General features: G+C 41.4%; 1 protein-coding gene across 8 annotated transcripts in view; it reads right to left on the bottom strand.

The window, feature by feature from the left end:
• The window catches only part of MAP2K5 (mitogen-activated protein kinase kinase 5), a 140,837-nt gene that overhangs the window by 57,545 nt on the left and 62,509 nt on the right, over positions 1–20,783 (bottom strand). For 7 of the 8 annotated variants that reach the window (XR_015701397.1, XM_087744317.1, XM_087744318.1 and 4 more), the window contains 3 exons: positions 13,504–13,577; positions 12,524–12,574; positions 8,837–8,908 (listed from right to left, as the gene is read on the bottom strand). Coding sequence is in view for 7 of the 8 variants with exons in the window: in XM_087744317.1 (XP_087600443.1) it covers positions 8,837–8,908; positions 12,524–12,574; positions 13,504–13,577 (197 nt within the window). In the remaining variant the exon portion in view is untranslated. Of the gene's footprint in view, positions 1–2,600; positions 2,707–8,836; positions 8,909–12,523; positions 12,575–13,503; positions 13,578–20,783 lie in introns of those variants that run through there. The other variant, XM_087744322.1, reaches the window with a different exon arrangement.

Here is a 20,783-nt window from a genome sequence, read left to right as displayed (position 1 = left end):
ACAAGCAGAGATACAGTGTGCATGTACGCTGATTTTTATCAAACTATATCTAAAAACACGTAAGGGAAAGCAAAAAACATGAGGCAGCCGGTTTCGGTAGAGGCAGGTGCCTAAACCCTCTGTACGGAGCAGCCGTAAGAAGGGCTGGAAAGCAACTCTAACCTGTTCTCGAATCCATACATTTCACGTGCAGATAAGCGAACACAAAGTTAAAAGGACTTGTTGAAATAATCGAATTAACAGTTTTGGAACTGAAAATGGAAACGCAGAAATCCTCTCTAATAAACCGCTTTCTCTACCTCGCTCTTTACTTGCCTGCCTGTATATTGTGAATAAGAATTACAATAGCAACCCGGTCCCTATCCTGCTCCGCAAGTGACTGAGGGAAGAAAGTTCAAAACATATTTTTAGGACACTCAGGCAATAAAGTCTCCCACTTAGATTATTGTCTATGTTGTGCAAGTTGTTTTTTAATTTACAGTTATACTGAAAAGCATGGGATGTTTTTATTCTTAATTTAGACACATTCCATGTTTCTCAGCATAACTGCAAATTGAAAATAAGCATTTACAATATCGCTAGCGATCTAGCTGAAGGAGGACTTTATAGTCTGAAATGTTCTAAAATTTGTTCTTAATTACCTTGTGCACATTTTACACAATTAAATTTCCATCTAAGGATTTTGCATTTAGATTGTGCTCTGCAGTTAAACCCTCATTTTATGGAAAAGCAGCCGCCACTTCGGAACATTCAGACACAGGAAACTTTAAAAATCAGACTTAACTACTGGATAACATAAAATTCCCCAGGTGAAATTTCATTCCAAGACCAATTTATACATTCCTAGATAGATGGCTTAAAATCACCTGAAACTCTGCAGGGTATGTACCTTAATAAATATTAAATACCTCAAAAACTACTCTAAGATTTTTCTTTCCTTCTAATATCAATTTCACTGTCCTCTTATTGCACAGTTAAAAAAAAAAAAAGAATCCAAAAGGATATAACAGCAATTTACCAGCGTTAAAGTGCTTCTGAGGTTAAACTGACAACAAAGAAGAACAGAAACACAAAGCATCTTGAAGTAGGGTTTCAATTAAATGTGCAGGATTTAGTAATGCAGGACGAAAAAAGAGTTACAAATTAATTTAATCTTCTGCCTATAGTTTGCAGCTGCACTCCAAAGTGTCTGGGGCTTAAGAACAAAGCCTTGAAAGGCCTCAGAGTGAGGAAAGCTTCAATTTTTAATGTATAACGCCATTAGCTGATAACTTGTGGAATCTGCGACCCCTGCAGAGGGGCATAAGCGCGGGTAACAGAGACTGATGAAGTGACATATTTGTTCACGTCTAGGACTATGAGGAAGAAGGTTATTACTAATACCGTCAGGCCCAACAGAAATATGCCCTAATAACCTTTGGGACATTCCTTGGCTTGAGCAGATGAGTTCGAGATCTCTCTACATAAAATATATTAAAAATCAAAGCCTAATTCACCTTAATTAAAGATAATTAGTTTCACTTTGACTTCTTTTAAATATGAACTATAGTAAATGCACTGCAAACTAAAGACTGCAGACAATCATGATTAAATTGCACATGCCTTCCTCGCCACAAATCCCTTATATTACCAGGCTTTTACTGCTACGTCTTCAAAGGTGTTGCTTAGAATAGCAGCGCCTTTTCTAAAGGGAAAAAGGGGGGACACGGGCCTTTCAGGTCCAATCTATGGAAATTGTCAGGTGCAAAATTCGCACAAATGGTCCATAAAGATTAATGAGACTACTTGATTGAGTAGAGAGGCTTCCCACTTATTTGTTCGCTGGATTTAGATTCAATACCTAAAGGAAAAAAAAAAAACGTTAAATTCGGTTGTGCTGATGGAAATGCAGCCCAACTTCAGCGAAGCAGCAGCACTGCTGCGCTCCATCTCCACTGGCACGAGGGAGTTCATCTGCCCTTACAAACCGATTAAATAGCAGGGAAAAGCAGACTCAACTGACAAACATTTCTGAATTTTTGACTTTTTAAAAGCAGAAACAACTATTCTACACAGTATAAGAATTAGGAACATTAATCTATATTATGTAATCCTCTATATTACGAATACACCACAGCTGATATTATCCCTTAATTGCCCGTTCATCTGCCTGCTCAGGTAGAGAACTGTGTTATCCCTTTCGCTGCCGCACAGACTGCCCACAGCGGCCTAAGAGCAATTGCTGAGAAACATGATACATTGAGGTCTCAACCCGCGCAAACTGTACCTAAACTTACACTTTATTGCAGCTTAGTTCACAATCTTCACCTAATATAGGGTTACATCCCAGTGCAGCAAGAGGATAAATCATCCTGGAATATTACTCCGGCTAAGTTTAGCTGTGAGTGGAGCATATGTGCTTCCGAGTCACTGAAGCAGAGGCCCATAAAATACACTAATTACTGGAAGTTATGGTCACTGAGTGATTGATAGCGCTCGGCGAGGCAACTTCCCCATTTTCAGCTATTCTGACGGGCCTCCGCCACCACACAGCAATTATTAATTCATGACCCAACCCTCAGGCACCGGTACCTTTACTTCTAATTCTGCTACCACAAAGATCGGGATGTAGCTGGACATTGTCTGTCTTCATCCCGGTGGCCGCTGAAGATGGCAGACGAGAAAACGGAGCTAACGGCCACTGCTTGGAGAAATTGCTCGAAATAGCTCAAGGGAAGAAAAAAAAACAACAAAACTAGGCCACATTTTTCCTAAGAACAAGTTTCTGAAACGCATCATTCTGTACAGAATGATTAAAACTACATAAATACGCTAAGATAAGAGCAATCCAAGTTATTGAGCAAAATTCTGTGTGTTACAGCCACTCTCAAGGGCTGAGTGAAGCGTGCAAGGATTTGTCCATACAAGTCACAAACACCACACTACTACAGTCCTTAAAAATACAGAGTAAAAGGGTGAGGCTAATTGGAAAAAAAAGCACTTTTTGTTTTCTTGCCTTCCTTAATCCTAAACGAAAGATGTCTGTTGCTAAATAGTCGGACCTACGCAATTATCAGTGGTCCAAGCTGCAAGGTCCAAGGGCTCAAGGCACGAGTCTGCTCTCAGCCATACTTCATGAAACCAGAAAAAGGCCAGAAACAAAACGTTTTCTCCATAAAGTTGGTTCTTTCTCAGGAAGGGTCTGGCCAAGGGCTGGGGCCACAGAAACCAGCGCTGCCCGAAGCCCTGCTGTCGGCAGAGAAGAAGATGTCAGCCCACACAGATGGTAATCCAGCATTTTCAGAAACACTTGGTTTAAGTTTTCTCTAGTATTAGTATTATTTTAGAGTGATTTGCAGTGACGAAGTAAACACCCATCACATCCCAGCATTGCTGGTTATTAAGGTGGCTGGGCACTGAAGCGAGGTTTGGGTTTTTTATTAGTTTAGAGAAGGCTGGAATTCAGTAAGGAAAAAAAAGGGAGGGGGAAAAAAAAGGGAGGGGGAAAAAAAAGGGAAAAAGAAAAAGAGTAATTTAAGACACATCATACTGTGTCTACTGAAATGTGCCCAGATCCAGCTAGTGCATTAAGAACTTCTTGAATTCTCAGTGTAGGAACGGGGAAATCATGCTCTTCGCATATTTGCTTAATGACGACCTCATGCCTTCTGCTATGAGCCGTTCTCAGGGGCTCTACCAGCACCAGCAGCATCACCCTGACGAGGCCATTCCCAGTCTCTCCAGTTTCAACGTGCAGAATAAAATTCTGCTCATTCCAAGCACACAAAAAGCAAGGACAAGTCCAGTAAGAACTGTCACTTGATCAGAGACACCTCGCTTCAGCCAAGTATTTTGTTACAATATCAAGACTCCTGTTCTGCATGGAGATTAAATGCAAATTCTCATTTCCCATTTAAGCTTGACCCTTGCCATCTTGTAACGGACTATTTTAATTAAAATTCCTCCTGGCTCTACTCAGTGTAGCTTTCGACACCGTAGGTCACTGTATGGTCTGTGTCTGTTTCCAGCAGTCACGCAGACATTCGCAGTTGGCCCATCATGATTGTACCCCTTTCTACCAAACCTTCACCAAGTCTCCAGTGCCACTATGGAAAGCTATGCTGTACCACCAAGCTTCGGGTCTCAGATTTCCTCCCACATGTGTCTCCCTGCTATTGTTCAGGTAAGGGTGTAAAATTGATGAAAGACCAACCATTATGTCCACACATAAGTGAAATCCTGCAGAAGACCAAATCGTGGTCTGCAGGAGTTCCTGCAGATCAGCTCACAATCTTCATCTTGAACCATTAGCACATCAAAGCTGATGATACGTGACTGACCACATATTTTAGACTCCTTAGAAAGAATTCTTCTGAAAACTCCTCTCCTTGACCAGATTACATATACATGAGTCTTCACGTCATTTTTATGCAGTGAAACATCTTAAAGATTGAAGTGCTTTAAGAGAATCATCTTAAAGCAGAGCTGTTTCTTCTGTGGCACCCTCTTCAAACATATTCCTCCTTTTTGCCTCGATGGTCTGAGTGAGCTCTTCTTAAATCTCCGTCTGTGCTCCCAGCCCAGGCGTGCTGAAGAGTCTAAGACTCCATAATGCTGACATTGCACACATTCGGTGTTAACCCTGCTCAGAAGATACGTAGGTGTGTTTGAAATACATGACGTAAGCCATGTTTGTTGGATATATATTGGTGTTCCTATATGTGGGAATGCACACAACCGCTGAAAATCTGTCATATGACTGCTTGGAATATTGCTTAAAACAGCATCTTAACACAAATGTCACAAACAACTAGCAACCCTTGAAAGCTCTTGCAAATATACAGATAACGGAGAACTCTGGTGACCGAAGACTTAAACTTCTCACTTTGGGAGTTTTACCAACTTGTTTCTAATATTAAAACTGATATACAAACTCCTTTTCTCTGACAGAGAGAACACTGATAATCTTTGCAAGTTAGTTTTAAAAGGAGGCCTGAAATGCGGGAAAGTAGCTGTTCTTCTCAGCAGAGGACAGTGGAAAGTAGAGACCAGGATGTGATACAAAAGGAGATGCAAAACATTATCGTTGGCCAAGCCCATGAGCTCGTATTCTACCTCCAAAACTTACTCGGTTTGTGGCATAAGCAAATCACTTTAATTTCCTGCATTTTGATGTAATATAATACCAATTCTATCTGTAGATAAAATGAGCCCTGGTTCTTCTGGCAAAGATCTGCAAGCCTATACTTTGCCTCAGTGAACAACTCGGATCACAACTCAATTCCATTCCCTTCCCAAAACTCCCTTCTCCTCACCTACCATCTCTCCCCATGACATGTAGGAGACTCTGGTCCTCAGTATTGTCTCGAGAGCATGCCAGTGCTTCTCAGCAGGCAGCTTTGAGATGGTAAAATCCAGGAGAAAACCAAGAAGAAACCCCCTGTGGAAACAGGAGGACCAGAGAACACACCAGCCCTGCCAGGTCCCACCAAAGCTCTTCTCACCCAGCTTCTTGTCTCTTAGAGCAGTCTCTTATCCCAGGAGAAGCGGCTCAGCTGAAGGTGACAGTAGCATACCTACTCCTCAAACATCTCCACAAAAAGGCACCACTGGACAAGAACGCTGCCTATCAAAAACCATCAAGATGTATTTTATCCCATTTTGGATGCTTTGAAGTTCACTTTCGGATAGCAGCCGCGCAAGGTAGGATTAGAGTCATATTGGAGAATAACAAGAAATACTAGGCAATCTGATTTATCCTCCTGCGCAGGGCACGGTGCCGGGAGGGCGACTGAATCGGTTACAGAATGCAAAGAGCACTCAGACTCAGCCCAGTCAGCCTGGAGTGTATTTTATGACTGAGTTATAAACCCCTGAAAAACAGCTTTTATAAGGAAAATGCTGACACAGTCTTCGATGTAGTGACAGCAATGTCATTGGTTTAAATTGAACTTGCTTTGTCATCCCAAGAGCACTTAAATAAATCATCGAAAAACCTCATGAAGACACACAAACTGCTTGTGATGAAACACTTTTAAACAGTTTTACAGACTATATATTAAATTTAATTCACTTCAAAAAATCCTGAAGAAAAAAATGCAAACTCAAAAAACCAAAAGAGTAATAATAATAAAAAAGCTAGCAGCATTTCTTTTTTTTTTTTTCTTTTCCCTCTTTTTCTTTTGGCAAAGGGAAGACTGAACACCCTCAGACGCTTCTTACTTCAGAAGGAACAAGAACGCTCACCATCTCTCAAAACTCTGGTGGTACCCACATCTAATACTATTCACACTACTAGCAAGTTTTTGGGGGCAGTCTTCTTAACCTTCAAAAGTAACGGTTCAGTTTCTCCTTACACATAGCTTTGCGGCAAAGAAATTCAAAGACATTTTAAAGGCTCAGAAGAATATTAAAGAAAATGAAAAGATTTACTTAGCTGCTATTTCATACGTCAGGACAGCCCTTGCTAACTCGGTCCCAACACGCCATTTCGTTTAAATTAACATGCTGTAACTGTGCTAGCTTGAAGTTGTAGGGATTGAGTACTACACTACTAAGTGGAGATGATTTAAAAATCCTACAGCAAACGCTAACTTCTCTTTTTAACAGTTCCATCAACAAGAGCCTGGGTGTCTCCACTACCAATCCCCATGTCAATACAGTGTTACTTTAATGACAGTGACCTTGTGTGGCTCTTTGAGCATCTTCTTCACCTTTTTTGAGACATTTTTCTAAGCCGCTGTCCTTGCTTTTATCATTTAACACATCACTCAAACCACTTCAATAAAACAGCGATCATGTTGAAGAGAGGTCTCGGAGGACCAGATGACATACCAATTAACAAAGCGCACAGAACCAAATTGTTTTTTTTGTACATCTGGTTCAGAAGACATTCATGGAAAGTGCGAAAGAAAAAACAAGTCGAGAAGGTTTAAAAGGGGAGAGCAAATGCAAATTAAAGGAGTTTTCCTAATGTTGGCTAATATAATGTGAAATTCATCCTTCAAATCAAATTCACAACCAGCCAGGTTACCTACTAATAATCCTAAACTATATTCCAAATACCTTGGTCTACGCGGTAAATCATCATATTGCTGCTGCACATCGGAATACATCTTTTATTCAGCAAAGGAACCAGAAAACGCTTGCTCTGCAGGACTTCTGCATTTATACCACTCCGTTCCACCGTGGATCAGGAAGAATACCAGAGTCAAGTCTTAATGTAATACAATCTCGTTTTAGCCCTTTGTTGGCTAGATGCATTTACAGAGTGCGTGAGGATGTTCTGTACCTCTCCCAAAATTGTGAGGGCTCTCCAGCATCACAAACCATTAAAATCTGCAGTAAAACAAATTAAGAGAACTGCATCCCCTGTGACACGTTAAAGTATGTCATGATTGTAATTCAGGGTTAGCCTCAGTCAGACTCCGGAAAAGATTTACAAGATCTGAAATGATTCAGCATTAAGTATTTTCATTTTGGTTAAAACTGATCTGGCAAGAATTTGTTGTTTGAAAACAGAACGCTCGTCTTGGTTCACGTTCAGGCTACAAAATGTGAAATTTGCCTAGATGCAGAGGGCCAGCACCAAGACTACTTAGCTTCTATCTAATCTGCTGCTAAAAACATCAGCTGTACTTCACCAAAAGGTATATTCAGATTCAGCTTAATGATACTATATTATACCAGAAGAGAAGGGAAGGGCACCTATATTTTTCGCTTAATCGTATCACGCCTTTGTCAGGCTGTGCAAGAAAGATGATGCAAGTCATCGACCGTTCGAATGAACTGTTGTTAAAGGAAGAAACAACTGCTCCAAGCAGGGGGAAGTCCTTTCACGGGACTGTCCTTGAGTTGAAAAACTCTCCTGAGAGCTTATTGCTCGAGCTGTCAAGGCTGCAAGGATTTCCAGCAGTAGCTGGGTTGTCTGTGGCCAGCCAAGGCCAGCGTGAAAAAGGCTACGTGAACATACCCGTACCATACGTGGTCACCACCAGACCAGAGCTACCTGCCCTTTCTCCCAGACCAGACCAAGCCAGATCTGATTTTAGTGGTCAAGACGCTATCATAACACAGGTATTTCTACTCAACTTATACACTCTAGGTTATCTTCCCTATAAACAATCATCCATTTTTATAAAATCATTGAAATTTATGTTTCTTAAAACATCTGATGAACCCTAAGCTGAAAAAACCCAACCTTTCTCCTGAATCAAACCCGACCCTGTTCTGACTAAGCCTGCAGAAGGCATGGGTTCTCCTGAATGACTGCATTTACGACCACATTCTCTTTGAACCGCTTCATCTTGATAAGACTTTCTCCTGCTTGAAACTATGTTTGTGAGAAATCTTTCTAAAAGCCCTTGTGAACACTTCAATTCAAACACTTTATTCAATCACACAGGGAGAGACTCGTACCATCGTGCAAATATTTCTGCAAAGCTTTTGCAAGGCCATTAACCAGCTCAAACCCTGAATCTGCATAACGCTATTTTAACCCTAATAAATCCCACTCTGTCCTGGCCTGCGAAGATGCAACACAGAAATACCGCTATCTTCAGTCCCAGAGGTGTTGAAAGGACGCAGAGGCATCCATGTACCAGGCCCTACTCCTTACTCTCAAATGGAGTTTTAATAGAGGTTTAAGACTGTTACATGGTTTGTACAGAGGCTCTTTATATCTAACGGAATTGAAGGCAGTAAGAACAAACCCATTCTAAATACAGCCAAGAAATTCAGCAATAGTTAAAAGCATGCACATATAAAAGAGTATGCAGAAGCCACGTTAAAATATTTTGACGTTAGATTTCATTTGATTCTTGCAATGTGCACATGAAAATGAGAGATGTTTGCATACCTCCATGAAGGAAATCCCTAGACTCCAAACGTCCGAATGAATTCCATACTGTTCTCCTGAAATCCGCTCAGGCTGCAAAGAGACGGAAAGAAATACCTTCTTGAGCCCAGCAGACAAACATACGTACTTATTCCGCAAAAGCTAGCCCAGGGCAAACAAATCAACTGAGAAAATGCAAAGAAGCTTAAAGCTCACCAGCTAACCTGGCAGAGAGTAAATCCACTCTTCAAACGTGACTTATTTATTTTTGCCTCTTCTGCAAGAGGAAAGGCCTCATTTATGCTCAGACTTTTCACCATGCATTGCTATGCACCTTGCAAAGTTGGCCTTGGCACTTGTGTCTGGGCTGTTTTATCCAACAAAAAAGCCAATGGCTTGCACATGTGCAGCAAAGCGCAAGGTCAAGTTGTGCGAGTCCAATGGTTTATACATCTATTGCACGCTAGGAAAACAGACTCCTGATGTTGAGTCAAGGGGTTGGGGAGTAACTATGGTTTAAAAAGCAAAGTTATTGAAGCCAAAAGAATCAATGAAGTCACATGCCAGCAATTTTATTTTATATACTCTTTAATTTAATTTTTGACCTATAGAAAAAAAAAAAGACTTCACTCAAAACTATTAATAGCAAGTTTAATGCCTCATGAAATAGAATGCTGTAAAATATAACTGCTAGTTTTTACTTGAAAGCTACAATTTAAGCATTTCCAAGGTCAAGTACAGCATGAAATGTAACAATAAAAGGCTCCATGAGACTTCTCTCCCCACTGTGCTGTTAATGCACCTGTCTAGCCCAGCCACCTACGAAGCACTGGCTGTATTTTTAGTCTTTAATAATCCAGAGACCTTTTTTAGAAAACAAACTCCCAAATTAGTGCCAGTCCAATGTGTTTTCGGATGTTTACTCTGCACTGCTAATCCCAGGTCAAGAGCTTTTATCGCAGCATGAATGTTAAGTAAAAAAACACATTATCTTTAAGGATAGCCTTCCACAACTGCCATAACCTAAAAAAACCCACCCCAGAATGTAACTGGAACAAAATCTTTTTGACTGACCCTCACTTATTTTGAGCTGAACAGTGACCTAAAAATCTTATTTATTTTTTTTTTAATTCATTAAGGCAAGCCTTTATTAAGTATAGCTAGCCTAGGTCAGCATATCTTAAGAGATGTTTGCAACAGCATCATATAAGGATACGATTTTTAAGCATCCTTCTATACTGGCAAAGATCCTCGCACAGATGCAGATACGCAGCCAAAAACGTACGCCGACAGGTACGTCTGCCTTTATAACATAACGCGGTATCGGCTACCCCGGCCAAGGATGCTTTGTTACCGCAGACACCGCACCTGTGGCAAGACGATCGCGCGCGCAGACCTCCTTCGTGCAGATGAGACCCTGGCCTTTCCTGAGCCGCCAAATCAGATGCAGAATTCACACTGAGCAATATTAAATTGTTTAGTCTTCCGTTGTAACAGCTCAAGTTTTAAACAGCAACTTATATTTAGAAATTAGGTATTCACGGAAGACAGTGGCAAGTAAATCATTTGCAGATTTAAACAAAAAGTCTAGTCACGTGAATGTAACAGTATGGAGAAGAAGATGAAAAGAAGAATAACACGTGCACGAAGTAAAGTGTGCAACACAGAGATCATCCCAAGGATACACAGCTCAAAAATACTTTCTCTTAAAAATTTCTACAACTGGTTACTTTTTTCGTCCAAATTTTTTTGCTGGATAAAGTGGTGATAAGATGATTTTACAGAAAATGTATTTTTGTTGGAAATTTTAATTTCTCAATCAAAAAGCTGTTTTGCTTGTTTATTTTAAACAGAAACCTCAATTTTTTTAACAGTTTCAAATTCACAGTCTGCCAAGCAGGCAGACAAACCAAAGCTTATTATTTTTTGATGACTAGACTATACGTTTGATGACGACAAATGACTCATTCAGCAAGCAAAACAATTTTAAACACAAGAAATCAGATCAAGTACAGTTTAGCTTAAGCTTCTCTTTTTCAATTAATAGATGAATGCATCACATTCATCCATAAACAATCAGAAAAAAGTAATTTAACGTACACCCGGGAAAGAGAACAGTAATCTTGATTTCTGCACTAAAAGCCCAATACAATTTAATTCTCAGACCTGCTTAAGACCACTCTAAGAGTAACAGCTGAGTTGGAAAAGTTGATTAATTTGAAGCTGTTTATTTGTCTGAATCGCTATATTCCAGTTCTTTTAGAAAATGGAGGCATAGAAATCAGCAAGCTTACTAGCAAAAGTGGTAATATAGAAGACTGGATTTTTTTTTTTTCTCTCTTTCCTTTTTTTTAGAACATTCTTTCATAATATTCTGATGACACAGGATAGTCCAAGTCTTTCCAGGATGGTGACATGAGCGTTTCAGAAGCTACATAATGAGTACACCTTGACTAGAAAAGCACTTAGCAAACAAATGGACCCCCTGGTCTGCTTTCTTCTTACAAGAAAGTACGAAAAAATACCGGAAAGCGATTAAAGGTCATGGATTTCCCTCTCCTCTTTTCTGAGGTTTGAAAAATACAACTAATCGACCACTTTTGTATTGCTTGCACTTTTTTTTTTTTTAAACAAGCCGAACACTAATTTTTTTCCTCGTTAATATTACGACATATGTAGTTTGCTAAAAGAATTTTAATGGCCAAAAATAAAAGATGACAGTTAATACACTGCTCTAAACTGAAGCATTTAAGTTTTCACATCTGTTAAACAGAGAACTAAAATTAATTAAACTGATCTCATGAAAATACATGCTAACTTTTGTAGTTTACTTTCAGACTGGCTCTCGTCACCGTATTAATCTCAACGACACGAACACCACGGGCCAGCTGTCAGGTCAGCTGGAACTGCTAAACCCAAGCCTCACATCCCAGCTAACAGCAGCAGCGTTCCTCCAAATGATATATCTTCAACAATATTTTATTTTGATCTAAACGTGATGGGAATTTATGCTTTCACGTACAGAAAAAGGACAAAAGCAGCCTCATCATAACGAGCATTCTGACCGAAATTTATGTACAAAAGTGAAATGTACTGATGACTTGATATGTATGGTGTGAACATTACACAACATGCAACTTAATGCCCTAATATTACTAGTCCAAATATTTTTAGCTTCAAATTTCCATGGCAGCTTCACATGGGAAACACCCACACAGGTGCTTAGGTATCAAGAAGCCCATGAGAGGTCTGCACGTGTCTAAATGCTTTGCTAAACTGCAGGCCCAGAGCAGCGGTTCCCAAACCGTGGACAGCATCCGACTGTCGACGGTCCGCAAGGAGCTGCAGGCTGTCGGTGGAAAGCTGCTTTTTTACGTTGAACTGGCTCTATTCTTTGTTCCCAGCTGTTACAATGCATTAAAGACAACTAAAAATACATGAAAGAAACGCTTTTCCAGCATTACTCTTCCGTATCAGCAAGAAGTGCAGTTGTCACAGAGCTGGTAGGCGAGCAGATAGGAAGGGAGCGGGTCTGCGAGACAGTAAAAGGGAGTTGCTTCGTGGCACACACAATTAGGACACAGCTTATGCTGGGGATGGGGAGAGATGAAGTTTGAGAATTGATTTAGAGTACATCCTGCATTACACAGAACAAGGCTGTGAACAAATACTTCTATTTAAATGTTATTCCTGCATAAATCCACTTACCGCCATATAAGCATTTGTTCCAACATACGTCTTGGCTATAGAATTCACCAGCTATCAGACAAAACAGTCTGTTAGAACAATATAAAGATAATGTGGAAATAAAATGGGCAATTATTCCTCATTTAACCTACAATCATCATTCCTATAAATCAACTAAAAATTATGTAAAAGGGAACAAATTTATCTGCAAAGGCATTAAAAATGATTAAATCTCTCTTTTGTTCGGAACGAGGGTTCCAATTTAAACAAGCACTGCATTACAGTTTATGGCAGATAACCTTAAACAATTCTGTTAAACAGGATGCTTATCGCTTTAGTACCCCAAACCAGTCTGATATAAAAAGTCAATTTGAAGTAGGATTGAACGTGCTCATTTTTCAGTCAGCTGGCTCAAGATGTGAATAAAGCCACATTCATCACTTGAATGCTACGAGCACTAAATACGCTGGAGGGACAACAGACTCTGACAACTTATAATACAAGGCTGACCTTCTCTTTGGTCCTCATGTTTGGCTGAGAGTAAAGGTGCTGAAATTCAAATCAACATCACAGCAAGCTCACGGGTCACTATCAGAGAAGTTCTCCAGGGAGGCCCAAAATGGAAATTAATTAAAATTTGTGCTGCACATTGTAAAAGCCCACCACTATTGTTACTCCCAATATTAATTTTTATTGTGGGCCAGTTGGGCTCCCCAGACACATCTCTCGTTCTGCCCTCCCTTTTGTCTGGCCAAAACGCTTTCATATCAAAGCTGCATATCAATGAAGTTTGCTATTCGTAAGTAGTAATTACAATATCAGCAGTTTTTACTGTCATTAAACAATGAACAATCATATTCAGATGAAGAAAAGTCGCCCGGAGATTAAAAATGAATAGGGCTGTCCCAGCAGAGGGGAGCTGGCTGTGGGGCTGTCTGTCTGGCAGCCAGGTGACTTTGACATTGGAAAGAGAGGGGACAGATATCCGAAGGGGGAATTACCTGAGTGCTAACCCCAAAGTCGCAGAGCTTCACCTGGCCTCGCGTGTTCACCAACATGTTGGACGGCTTCACATCTGTTGAGGGAACAAAACTGCATTTAATCTATATTATCCTAGCTACGCATCGGATATAGAGATCGTTACGAGTATTGGCATAATGGATTTTAATAGGAAATATTTCAAAGATGTATTTCAAATGCAACCTCTGGTTTGTAACAGTCACTAGCACTGACGACATTATATCTGTACCTCTCAAATACTGATAATCTATGTTATTAAATCATAGAATCATTTAGGTTGGAAAAGACCCTTAAGGTCATCGAGCCCAAAGCTGCAGGTGACACCAATCTGGGAGGGACCGCAAGTGCGCCGAAGGATGAGACCTAGAATTCAAAGTGATCGTGACAAATTGGAAAAATCAGACTGAAAAAATAAGATGACATTCAACAGGGACAAGTGGAAGCGCTACACTTAGACAGGGATTAATCAACTGCATAAATATAGGATTAAACAACTGCCTGAAGCGTAGGCTGGAGCAGGTCTGCAAAAAAGGACCTGCAGATTATGGCATGAAGTAGAAAAGACAGAGAGGGAACAAACTCCGTCACTGGACAATTTAGGCACAAGCCAAAAGCAGCGGCGCAAACGGTGAAGGCTGTTTCAGTGCCAAGGGACAGCCGAGCTGACCTCTTCAGGTTCATCCCAGCCCTGCGACTTTGTATTCTAGCACCGCAATTAACCCTGCCTCCCTCTTCTCTAACAGCCCTCCCTTAATTCCACGTAGTGACAAGAGCAGAATTTAGCATTCTATAAAAATTACAAATACAAAGTATCCCATACAAACACCCGCATCGGGGAACGCAGGGAAAGCACAAACACACAAGCACACCCGAGCCTCCTCCTGCCCCAGGAACGCAGACAGCGCAGCTTTGCTCTTGCGCACACCGTTATTCAAAGCTGCCGGCTTCCACCTCCGTGGCTTCTGCTGCGTGAAACGGCTCCGATTTCACAGCTTCTACGCTTTTAGAGGTTAACTGCCAGCGACGCCTTAAAATGATTACTAATCCTGCTCCAGCCAACAAAACATCAATGTACTTCGTAAAGCCAGATTGTCAGCGTAAAGATCTTAATGCTGACCCCCTCGGATGCCGAAAGAAGTTGGTACGCTTCTGTTGCGTACTGTAAAACCGATGTGTGAATAAACTGCTGAACATCCAGCCTGACTGTAGCGCAGGAGACATTGAGCATCTTTCTGTCCCAGGGATGCCAGTCGGAAAGCATCATGTGCGCGTTACGGCCTGGCTTAAACTTGGGAAGATTAGAGCACAGTGGCTTTGCCTAATCGCTGCTTTCTTCTGTCAAAACGGATTAAAAGCAATAGCTTGTATCTCTGCCTTCTTTAAAAGTGAACACTAGTTGGGTGCAGATGGATGAAACCCAACTAGAAAAGAACCTAATTTTGTTTATCATTAAGTTTGCCTTTGTTTAGCAGATGTTTCCTGGTACCACAGTAGCTTGCTTAATTTGTCTCTGTAACACAGAAATGTATAACCTCAATTAACAAGCTGATTAAATGCTTTCCTATATTTGAGCTAAAATCCAGTTTCAGAAAAGGGGAGCATTCAATAGTACGTTATATAGCTTAAGTGGATCTGTATGTTTTAAGTTAGGTATTAATACTGCTAGTACGTTTTGCAATTTCCCCCCAAAGCCAAAAGAAACAGCAGCCACAAGTCTCTTCATCTTGTTACAGCGCTGCCAGCCTCAGGTCGCGTACCCCGATCTCCATTTCAGCTTCAGGAAACCAATCCACCTGCTGCATTTTTGATGGATTTTGACCTCTTCCCCCGCCTCAGGCGATGAGACAAACCCCCACTACAGAGCAATCCACACAGTCACAAAATCTCCCATACGCTTCCTAACAACATTTTAGGAATGTGTTTTCTAACTAAATCTTCAGGAAGACTCAAATATTTGCTTGCGGCAACCCGCTGAGCAGCGCGCTCCTCTGCCGCGTTGAGTGACTTTGCTAAATCCGACAAGACGTGCCGAGTACCTCAGCAGGCTCTATCCCGAATCCCGAGAAGAACAGTGAGTTGCACAGTAATCCTGTTTAACCTTCTTTCTAAAAATATGGCAGCCCACAGGGCTACCTCGCTCCTAGGCTGGCGCCGAACTGTAATGAACAGCAGATGCAACGACACGCACAGAAAATACCGACGTTCTGCACCACAAACCCAGCTGTTTACAGTACTCACACCTTTAAAAGAAAACTGCAGTATAACAAGAGGCCCTTGCTTTGAATTGTAAAGGATGTCATAAAAATAATTAATAACCAAATGGACAAGAGAAACATTTTGGTGCGGTACGGATGGAAATAGGCTTGTGGGAGCAAGACCGGATCAACTGCATTATTTTTTTAACAATACAAAAATCCTTTCACTCTGGGTAGACTGAGGAGCCTGGAAGGCAGAAGGAAGCTCTAAGCGTGAAACACCACAGCCTCGCGGAAAGCGACGATGAGGCAACACGCACGTAGCCAAACTTTCTTTCCACGAGGACTCAGCCACGCCATGAGTTCAGAGGAAGAGGCACGATGTTCTCCAAGCGCTGCCCACAAGTCCTCGTTCCCTTAACGCGGCCCACCAGAGGAAACCACCACGCCACGTTTATCCCGTCCCACCACGAAGAGCCAAGGCTCAAGCCATCACCTCGTGCCACTGGGGACCTGCAGACCCCATCTCCCCTTCCCTGCTACCATGTGGGATGTGACAGTAAGTCCATATAATTAAAAAAAAAAAAAAAAATAAAATCTGTCATTCATTAAGCATTGCTTGATCCTGAAATCCTTCCACAAACAGATGTAAAAAAAAAAGAGATTCCAAAGGAAAAAAAGCAATCAGCCCCTTAAGGAAGGGAAGCTATGCAAGCTGGGGACTCTACCGAGCAAGCTGCAGCCAGCCAAGCACTGCTAAGGACAAACACTGTCTGTCCTTGCGGCGGAATTTAAACAGCCCCGCAAGTGGGGGATTTAAGCAAATACCTGCTCTGAATTCCAGCGGTTGCATTGATTTCCTCAAGAAAAAAGGAAGTGACAATCCCAGACAAAAATGTCACTTCACAAAACATCTCACATTGGAAGTGGGGAGAAAAATCACCCAATCAGTAAATTAGCCTTTTTGTTTCATAAACTGCTCCAGTTAATGGGTTAAACATTTTTTGGTTTTGGAAAACAAATGTGCATAAATAATGTTCTGCACCATCTGCTTGTGATTAATATTACTGTTTAGAAGTGAAAGAATTTAAACAAGAGCCAAGAGGGGTCATTATGCTCCCATTACCAGTGCTTGCTTAATACAAATGATTTCTACGAAGCATCATTACAGAGGATGAACAAGTCCTCTTTATGATCTATCTGCCTAAGTCGTTTCACCTCTCTGCAAATAAATGGGACCTCCAAGCTCTTACTTACCAGTAAACAGAACTGTCAGAGGTTCAGCTTTTTGAACACCAAACATTTCAGTCACCTTGTTTAACTGAAAAGCAAACAGATTAATGATTGTGGGGAAAAAAGCCCCGGATTTTTAAAAGCTGTCTCTTGACTTTTTCTGTCTTTTAAAAATACAAAACCACAACACGCCAGGTTCAAGGGAGACGAGAGAGACAAAAGCACAGTTTCAGCTGCAGACAGCTCACAGAACATCACTGTTAACAAAGTGGAGCTGCTGGAAGAATGAAAAGATTTTCTTGCCATATTGACCTCATCAGCATGCTTTTTGCAGAGGCCACGACTATTTTTTTTAAATAAGTAGTGCATGAGTATGCATGTATGTGTTTAGCTATACATATATGAACACAAGTATGTGTGTGTGTGTATATATATATGTATACACACACCCACACCCCACACCCCCCCCCCCCCCAGTACTTTTGTTTGTGCTTCTACGTGGCACTAATGCTCATTAATTCTCACAAACCTAAAAAAGCAGGGGGGGAAAAGTCAAATATGCTGCTCTGGTCATCTTTGGTGAAATCCTCAGCGAACTACAGCTCCTGCTGAGAAGACGGGAACACCCCCCCGTCCGTCCGTCCGTCCGTATTGCACAAGTGCCTGTCCCTGCCAAGCAGCACCCCTCTGCTCCAGTGAGCTCAACCTCGCACATCACAGACCAGAAAACACTTCCAAAAACTCTGACACAAAGTCCAAACCTAGTCAGAAACCAAGGTCCCCAAACCGTGCGACACGTACCGGCCCCCAGTACACAGTCAGGCATACAAATACAGACCAGTACAATTAAACACAAGCGGGTAACATTTATTTCGTACATTTCTTTTAATAAGGAGGTGCGAACAGAGAAAAGCATACCAGATAAAATGCATATGGTCTATACTTATTCTTGAACTTAACAGATTTTGGTTTGTCTTTATACAAACTTTGACTTTGTACATGATTAGACTTGTTTAATTGCTAATTCTGTTTTAAATCTAAGTTAATTTCTCATTACCCTTCCATTTCTACTTCTTATCCTCTGGGGAAAAGAGCACACTTATCATTGGGACATTCTCACATCTTCCAAAGAAGTGGTGTAGGTGTTAATCTTATGTTTATGTTTGATGTGGGTGTGATGACTATGACTACAGCTTTGGGTTTATTAATATGCACGGCTATCACCTCATTAGTTGCAAGGTTTGTTTTGAAGTTAAGCTGTAATATTTGCTGAAATGTCTGATCTGGAATAAAAGACTTGCTCATTGTTTGTTTCCTTTGCTTTAATCCATGCTCTAGTCACAAACTGTCCTTTGCTGCACTGCCTTACACAGCTTCTTCATGATGATTGCTTCTCCACCTTCCTTATCACCACGGTGGAAATTCTTGACTTTTTAGCCTACGCGAGCTTTCTGCATGGTCTGCTTAACACGGGGCAGCAAGGAAGTCAGGGTTAAATTTCCTTCCGTTTACCTCCGATGCATTAAAACCAGCAGACAGCTGAAGGAGATTCCTTCGAGAAATAAGCATCTTCCTTGCACCGTGTTACTCTGTAACCCATTTTGAAGATACAGAAGTACACACACATGTTCTGTACCTTAAAAATGGGCACAGAGTAATACTGAAAACCAATCCCTTGAGGAAACTCTGCTGAGCCCTGGAACGCTAGTTATCCCCTCCATGGTATTCTGCAGTGCTGTCCTCACCTTGGTCAATCTAGCAACAGACCAAGGCCAGAAGAATCTGAAGTGTGATGAAAAATCTGTTTCTGTGCTTTTCTTTAGACCATAGCAAGGACCATACGTAATTCATCAAAAACTCAGAGCTGCTCTTCAATCAAGGCAATGAAACCCATACGGAAGGGGAGATTTTGTTTTACAGGCAAAGCAAAAATCAGACCCAGGTTCTAAATTTACAGCAGAACAACAATAAAATGTTACACTTATAGTATTTATGCTTGACCACAATGCTCTCTCCAAATCACATTCAATAGGTGGCCAGAATCATTATTGAAAAAATTAAAAATGAAAAAAAAGATTTCAAATCTGCTTTTTCTTTCTAGGTGTTACAAAAGCATGGCAAAGACCGCATAGCCTACACAGAGCGATACCCGGCCACAGATGCTCCAGCTGCTTTTTCTTTCGTATTTATTCTGACAATCACTGCGGCAGCTCTGGCATCTAGGCTGCTCAACCTCTTGCTGAGAGTGGATGGAGCTGAGACATCTCTGCATCTGGCAACATCCAGGCTAGTAGGTGAAATGTTTAAACCATCATCAGAAGTGAAGCCTCCTTGGTACCAGCCACCGAGTTGGTCATGGGCTCTGGGTTATTTTTGTTCTTCTACCCCAGTGACAGCCCAGGGTCACATACACCAGCAGCCTTAGCATTCCACTTACCGGGGGTAACAAAGTCAAGTCCTTACTTGAGCTCTACTCACTCTTCTGGCCACAGCCCTCTTTCTCCCACCTAGGAGAGAGCCTCTGCTCTCAGGTCAGAGCGATCTCCCGGGAAGGAGATGCTGTGAGACCGAGGAGGAATTGAAGCTGACGCCCTGTTGCACAGCTGCTCGCTGGGCCATCACACAAAGGGAGGATCGATCTCCTCCTCCACTACAAACTCTCCACAAAAGCCTGAGGACAGTCTGAGCCTGAGCTCCGAGGAGGGGCAGGACCTCAATTCATACTGGTAATCAGTGTTTCCCATTAGCTTCTTCGTCCCACTCAGCGCAGAGATTTCTGGATGACTCTCCAGAGCTGCCTGACTCCTTGCACCGATCACCCCAGGACACCGGGCGCCTAACCCAGGCATTTCTCCTCACCTTGCCAGAGCCTCGCACCTACTTCTCAGCCACTGCAAAACTAGGCACCCCAGAAGAAATGCTCTTACCTAGTTGGTTTGCAACTTAAAATTTTCTACGTGTCTCTCTACTTTACACTTCCCTTTCAATCACAAATGATGTCGGTTACTGCACGCTCCAACTGTGCACACGGGCTGAGTGAGCAGATGGGTTAAATTAAACAGTATTGTTAGCAACATTAGGAACCAGAGCAGTTACTTTCAGACACTTTAGAAACATTATAAATGTAATGAGTTTCTCTTGCCTTTTTTTTGGGGGGGTGGGGGGGTGGGGTGGTGGGGGTGTAGGGGGAAGGGCTTCTTTGTTCTTTAAACGGCATTTTCCACTGTTTCCAGAACTGACATTGGTTTTGAAAGTTCTAGTATATCTGAATTAACTTACCACAACACACAAATTTTTAACAAAACGTAACAATACTAAAAAGCAAGAAAGATATGAGAAGTTTAAAAAAATAAAGATTAGCTTCAGAAAGGAGAATAAACAGCAAAACCCAAAAATGGCTTACGTCCAAGCAGGTTTAAAGTTTCTTTAGCTATTCATGACCATGTTAAAAGACAGTGGGCCATGATTTTAGAGATCTGAGACTCTAGCAACGCTTGTAGCTCTCACGTGAGATTTCTGAAGCACATAAGAAAATTCATGATCTATCTTCTGTTTTCAATACTAGTCAAACATCTGATTTTCCTTGCTGATTTTTCCACTGGGCACCTGTTTGTATCCCTAAGCATCTAAATCTCTATAAAATTCATTTCTCTCTTTAGTCTTCTTCTTTGTAGGAGAGGAGGGAGGGCAATAAAAGAGAACAGCAGTAAAAATATTTTATCAGAAAATCTGCAAGGCTAATGAGTAAGATTCATTCTGCATTACTCCACTGGAATTAAACCAGATGTTAGTATGGTCTACTGTCTCTGTAGAAAGTGTTGTTAAAATAAAAT

Source organism: Nipponia nippon, unplaced genomic scaffold (genome assembly GCF_047370975.1).
Source record: "Nipponia nippon isolate SJK-2023a ecotype South Korea unplaced genomic scaffold, ASM4737097v1 scaffold_9, whole genome shotgun sequence".
Taxonomy (NCBI): Eukaryota; Metazoa; Chordata; class Aves; order Pelecaniformes; family Threskiornithidae; genus Nipponia; species Nipponia nippon.
This window is presented reverse-complemented; position numbering and strand designations above follow the sequence as displayed.